Raw genomic sequence first — 6,737 nt, 5'->3', positions numbered from 1 at the left:
AGAGATAGAAAGCGAGAAATCACCCCCCAGGGGGGATGGTCATGCCGCAATCCCTTCTCCTCCATTCTCCTCTCGGGATCTTGGGCACGCACACACACGCGCCCGGCGTGAGTTTAAGCCACCGGGTCCGGGACTCGAACCGCGGTCGACTATGTGGGAGTCCAGCGACATAGCCATTACGCTAACTGCTGGTCCCCCAGCGTGAGTTTTAAGTGTCCAGTTCAGGACTTGAAGGGCAGTTGGTCATGTGGGGGTCCACTACGCCATCTGCTGGTCCCTTCCCAGGCCTTTCATGCCAGAAATCTGTTTGTTCTGCTTCTACTTTAGGTCCTCTCTCCGCTGCCACAGCCAGCACTCTGGTTTAGGTCACCCACCACCAGCTCTCTCCCGTCTCCTAACTTGTCCCCTCACTCCGTGTGGGCCCTTACAGTCCATGTGCACAGAAGAGCAAGCGTTCTTTCTAGAACTCACAGCAGGGGCCAGGCGCTAACGCAGTGGCGAAGCAACCGGGCCGTGGTGGGAAGGCCCAGATTCGTGTCTCCCTCTCCACACTGGGTGTGCGTGCCCCTGTGATCCGGGCTGTCTGGGACTGGGGGTACATTGCAGCTCAGAGATTCTTTTGGGGCACTGCTTCTCTGTCTCTCACACACACAGAAAAAAGTTAACTTTAAAATGAAATCAGATGAGGGGCCAGTGGTATGGAAATCAAGGCGTCTGATCCCACATGGCTGACTGCGCGGTTTGAATCCAAGACCCAGCAGCTTGAAAATCACACCGGGGGTATGAGCATGATTTTCCCAAAGTCCTAAGAGGAGAATGGAGGAGAAGGGGTTAGGGCATGGCCATCACCCTGTGGGCGGTTTCTCATTTTTCCTCTCGCTGTGTCTCTCTGTCTCTCTCTAGGAGCTCACGTGCCCTATGACAAAAATCTAAAAAAAAAAAAAATTATATCAGATGATGTCACTCTCCTGCTTACAAATTTTCAATGGCTCTTAGAATAAACCGCAGGGGCAACTGCAGCGACACAGGCAATAGTGAGCTGTAGACGGGAAGCCACACAGCCGTCCTCTGGTTCGGATCCCAAGTCAACCGGAAACAGGCCTGGTACTGACCCTGAGCAGAGAGAGCAGTGAGGAGGGGATCGTGTGGTGATGAGACCCTACTGAGGGCGTCTCTGTCTCTCTCTTTTCCACTTGTTCTCGTTCTTATGGAAGTAATAAATAAGGTTTCAAAATGTTTTTAAAAGTAAACTACAGTCTTCAAGGCCCGGCCCGAAGGAGTCCGTGCTCACCTCTTAAGCCTCGTCTTGCATTTGTCTTTCTCTCCTCTTTGAGCTTCGGTAACCCCAGCCCTCTTGAGACTATTTTTTTTTTTAAAGATTTATTTTAATTTGACCAGAGAACGTAAGAGAGAGAGAGTGAGAAAGCAAGCCTCCAGGTCTGGGACTTGAACCGCGGTCAGCCATGTGGGAGTCCAGCACCCTCAACCACACATCACCTGCCAACCCTGACCTCTTGAAACTCTTCAAACTTGGGGCTTTTCTGAGTGCTAATCCCTCTACCCTGAACACACTTCCTTTGGAACTTTGGATGGCTGGATCCTTATCGTACTTAAGGTCTCAACGTAAATATTGCCTCCTCGGAAGACTTTCCATAGACATGGGACCAGCAGAGGGCGTGATGGTTACTTCAATGGACTCCCTCGTAGTTGACCATGGTTTAAGTCTCAGACCTTAACATGCACGCCGGGCACGTGTGCATGTGTGCCCAAAATCCAAAGAAGAGAATGGAGGAGAAGGGATTGTGGTGTGGCCATCCACCCAGCGGGGCATTTCTCAATTTCTGTCTCTATGTCTCTCTCTGTCTCCCTGGCAAGTGGATGCGCCCTATAGCAACAATTTCTCTTAAAAAAGAAGACTTTACACATCATCCTGTTTAAGTAGCCTGCGCTCTCATCTTCCCATGGCAACTACTGTTATAATACCCTGTGTCCACTTTATAGCCCTTTCCAATTTGTAGTTATGCCTGTTTACTTATTATTTTTAAAAATTTACTATAGGGTGCACGTGATCTCTGGAGACAGAGAGAGAGAGAGAGAGAGATCTCCAAATCGCCCCCCAGGGGGAATGACACGCTGCAATCCCGTCTCCATTCTTAGCATTCTGGACACACATGCACCCAGTGTGTTTTTCAAGTGACTGGATCCAAGATTCAAACCATGTAGTCGGTCGTGTGGGATCCAGGTGCCCCAACCAACATGCCCCTGGCTGGCCTGCTGGCTTCTGGTTTATATCCCTGAGTAGAACGTGAGCTGAAAGAGATCAGAGCCATGTTAATTTTATGGCCGATCCTCTGGAAACTACTCAGGGGGAGTACAGGTGGGAGGTGAGGCAGCCCAAAATTGTTTCAGCAATAGGAGTAAAGGAGAGGACACAGATGTGAAAAAATATGTAAGAGCATTTGTTCCTAATGAGACATGGAGTGGATGAGTAGGAAAGAAAGTAATGGGCCTGCAGGTAGCATGGTGGCTAAGGCACTAGATCTCACATTACCAAGTACACAGTTCAAGTCCCAGACCCAGCCACTTGAAAATCACGCTGGGCACATGTGTGTGCATGCCCATAATCTGAAATAGAGAAGGGGGGGATTACGACTTGGCCATCCCTCTGCTGAGTTCACTCGCCTTTCTGTCTCTTTCTCTCTCGGGCAAACTCATGTGCTCTGTAGCAAGAAACTTAAAAACATAAAAGAGAGAGAGAGAGAGAAAGAAGAACAAAGTGTGCTTGGGCTAATACAGATGTCAGGGAGAGCAGACCATCTGTGATGGGAAAACGGCAAGGTGAATTTGGGTTATGTTTTGTTTCTGAGTCGGCGAATCAGCTTGGAGGTGTCTAAGCATCAGCTAGAGATATCAAATTACGTTGGACAGAGATGAGCAAGAAAAACAAGCTCGGGAGTCGCTGACATAGAAGAGATGGCTGAGGGGCTGGCAGGTGGAGCGGTGGTTAAGGGTTTTAGACTCCCATGTGGCTGATCACGGTTCAAGTCTCGGACCTGGCAGCTTGCTTGCTAACTTTCTCTCTTTCTCTCTCTCTCCCCCTCTCTCTCTTTCCTTCTCTCTCTTCCTCTCTCTCTTTCTTGCCCTGTCCCTCTCTGGTCAAAATTTTAAAATAAAATAATTATTTTGGGGAAAAAACAAAGAAGTGATGGCTGAAATGCTGGGTATGTGGGATGGCGAGGAGGACCATACGGCGGGAGAGTGGATGGAAGAGAGGAGAAAAAAGAATGAGAAAAACAAGAACACGGTGAGGAAGGAGGGAGAAGTCTCCCATCATTTATTCATTACACGTTCAACAAATAGTGAGTACTAGGGACGTGCACACCCGCCGTTCTCAGACACAGGCCCGGTGCTGCGTCAGGAAAGCGGTCAGTCCCACCCCCTGCTAAGCCCTCAAGTGCTGGCACAGTGCCCAGCATGCAGAACGCACACAGGGTCCAGGCCTGGCCCGGTACAGTGGTGAAAGGCTCCCACATGCCAACTGCAGTTCAAATCTCAGTCCCTGCAGCTTGAAAAACATGCTATGCATTTGTGCGTACATGTCCCAAATCCCAACAGGATGGAGAAAAGGAGAAGAGATTGTGACAGGACCATGCCCCAAAGAAGGGGTGCTTTCCCCCTCTCCTTCCCTCTATATCTGTTTGAGGAGCATACACCCCATCTGGACATTCAAAGTAAGTAAACAGCCCCGCAATTTGATAGAAACTGGACGAATATGGAAAATTTGTTGCTGAGTGTGAAGCAAGTCAGGCTATGAAAGAGAAACATTGTATGTCTCCACTTAACATATACCCACTGTTTGCACTCTATGGTAGAGACTGAAAGACTGGAACACATGAAAATAATAAAAATTGTAATGGACACTAGAGACAAAGTGCAAAGAGAGTGTGGCGTAGGACATTCGGGGGGGAAATGGAGAGGTAAGACACTTGTGGGACACAGGTGAGGTTTATTATCTATTGAAGAGGTTGTATGTGGCGGTCTCAACTGGGCTGGACTGAGGTGTATATCATGCTGGGTGAAGTCTCTTCACAATCTAAATGATGTATAGCGATTTAATGTGTGAAGTATAATTTAAAAATATATAAATTTTAAAAGTTCATATTTTTAAAAAAAATTAAAAAGGGATCAGCAGATGGCATAGCAGTTACATCATTGGACTCCCACATAGTCGACCATGGTTCAAGTCCCACACCTGGCGACCTGAAATTCACACCAGGCGCATGTATGTGCGTGCCCAAGATCCCAAGAGGAGAATGGAGGAGAAGGGATTTCGGCATGGCCATCCCCCTGGGGGGTGATTTCTTGCTTTCTGTCTTTCTGTCTCTCTGGCAAGCGCCTATGATAGCAAAAAATCTCTCTCAAAAGAAAGAAAAAAGTTGTAACTGGTCTAAACAAGGCGTTTGGAGAACCAGCGACAGCAAAGGTGTTGAACAGAAAGTGCAGTGTACCCATGGACAGGCCGTAGAGGAAGAGCCACGTGGGGTGCGGTGGAGAGCTTGGTCAGTAAGGTGGAACTGGGGCTTTCTTCAGCAGACCAGCAGCACTGGGAGGGTTTAGGAAGCCACGGCTGTGCCGCATGTGTTGGGAGGGAGACAGGAGCCAGCAAGACCCCATCGGAGATCTAGTGCTGAAGACTTTAACAAGGAGGCCAGGAAGGCCGGGAGACAGGGAGCAGGACTTCGGTGACTTCGCAAAAGGCAAATGGGGCCAGGTGGTAACACAGCCGGATCCCGGGGGAAGGCCCTGGGTTTTGTCCTGGGTCCTTCCCTGAGCATGCTGGAGATGCGTGCACACTCGTCCGTGGGCCAGACTGGCTGAGCCTGGGGGTGTTTGCCATGTGGAGACCCTGTCGGTGGTGCCCATCTCTCATTCTTTCTCACCCTCTCTCAGAAGCAATAAATAAATAAATAAAAACTTTTAAAAAGGCAAATAGAAGAAAATACCGAAAGTCTCTCCCAGCAGTCTCGCCTAGGTAACTGGTCTGTTGGTGGCAGCACGGTTAGCAGAGACAGAGAAGCATGTCTGCTCTTTCCACCTGAGCTCCCCGTTCAAAGTACGGTTCAGTGCTCATCCCACTTCCATTCTATTTAAGCCCCAGTCCCGGGGCAGCGCTCTCCTCATGGCTCCCTCCTGTAGCCCAGTGTCACCCAGCATGGAGGGCCAAGGGCGCCCGGAGCTGAGTGCTCATAGCACATGACTTAGGGAAACGGCCAATGTCTTCTGGGATGTGAGAGTGGAAGCCCCAGAAACCCCAGGCATAGGGCTCCCCTAATGGCCTCCCTGGAGCCTTTCAATTGCCCAGCACCACCAGTCCCTGGCCCCGGCTCACAGCTGAGAGCACAGAGAGTCGCCCTCGGACTCGGCCGAAGACCCTGGCTTGCTCGCCCATGAGATGTAGGCTGGCCGAGGAGAGGAGGCATGCGTGCCTTCGCCAGTCCCCAGATGAGCAGTTCCAGAGCTGCCCGGGTTTGTGCCTTTGTTCCCTGAATCTTTTTCCTGGATAAGCCAGAGCCTCCCGGACCCAAGGGTATCTCATCACACCCACAGAACACAGGCTGCTGCTGCAGGAAGAGAGTGAACAGCCATGCCACCCCCTCACCCCAAATTCATGCTACAGCTCTCTCCTCATCCCTTGTCTGAGCAGCACCAGTCCTCCTAAGGTTCGGTCCCATGAGACACACAAAATTCAGAGAAGGAAACACCAGCCACTCACTGATCATTCAAACCGAGGTGATGAGACCCCTCAGGGCAGGTTGTGGTGTGGGCTTGGGGCAGTGGCACCGAGTACTCAGTGAGATTGGGCAAAACACTGAAACCCCCCAATCTGCAGTCCTATGGTTGCCCCCGGCCAGCAGCATGCCCGAGCTCCTTCATCGCCTGCCTTCGCCCTCCTCACGGTCCTGCTGGGCTTCCCAGGCCTCCGCCATCCTTGCCCAGCTTAGTCTCCCCACGGTGCCCCTGCTCCTCTCCCTCCCGGCCCCCGACTCACCCAGGAATAGCACAGCTGTCCACAGCAGCACAGGGCCCCCAGCCTGGCAGGGCTTGCAGGCAGCCCGGCTGCCCTCAGCAGCAAGGAGGCTGAGGAACGAGGGGATCCCCATCACCCCAGAGTGAGCAGCTCCAGCGGCTCAGGCGTCTCTCCAGGGCTGGCAGATTCCACCGCAGAGCACAGACAAGTTCTGGAGTCCAAAAGAGGAAGTGAAAAGCAACTGTCCGCTCTATCAGAGGCCCCGCCCCTCCCACCCCCTTCCTTTCATCTCTACCCTCCCAAAAGATGCAGGGCTTCCCAGAACCAGCCTGGCTCAGTCCAAGTCCCAACTCACAGCAACGTTAGAAACCGGGAACTTCTCCTTCTTCCTCTGGGGTCACAGCTGGCCAGAGCCGCTGGGTGAAAGAGAGAAATGGGCACCCACAGCCTTCTTTGTCCTGCTTGGGAAAGGCGATGGGGGACAGTGCCCGTGCCAGCTTCCAGTGCCTCTCCTCCCTCCCCAGGCCCGGCCACTGGGGTCTGGACTCCTCCTGAAGCTGAGCGCAGAGGCGGGAGGCCATCTGATTCCCTCTCTTAGCATGATCCCTGCCTCATCTTTGGATGGTGGATGGACCGGAAGCAGGGGTGCCGGGTGGGAAGAGGAGGGCCCCATTCCCGCTCCTTCTCCTCCCTGTTCCTTCATCATGTC

General features: G+C 51.9%; 1 protein-coding gene across 4 annotated transcripts in view; it reads right to left on the bottom strand.

Annotated features, from left to right (window-relative positions):
• FCGR2B (Fc gamma receptor IIb) overlaps nucleotides 1-6,239 on the bottom strand; it is a 34,686-nt gene extending 28,447 nt beyond the window's left edge. For all 4 annotated transcript variants that reach the window (XM_006142229.3, XM_006142230.3, XM_027767437.1 and 1 more), the window contains exon 1: nucleotides 6,050-6,239. In XM_006142229.3, coding sequence (XP_006142291.1) covers nucleotides 6,050-6,161 — 112 coding nt within the window. In that variant the 5' untranslated portion in view covers nucleotides 6,162-6,239. The remainder of the gene's footprint in view (nucleotides 1-6,049) is intronic.
• Between the last annotated feature and the right edge of the window lie 498 nt (nucleotides 6,240-6,737).

Source organism: Tupaia chinensis, unplaced genomic scaffold (genome assembly GCF_000334495.1).
Source record: "Tupaia chinensis unplaced genomic scaffold, TupChi_1.0 Scaffold000070_1, whole genome shotgun sequence".
In the NCBI taxonomy this organism is placed as follows: Eukaryota; Metazoa; Chordata; class Mammalia; order Scandentia; family Tupaiidae; genus Tupaia; species Tupaia belangeri.
Note: the sequence above shows the minus strand (reverse complement) of the source record. Positions and strands in the feature narration are given on the sequence as shown.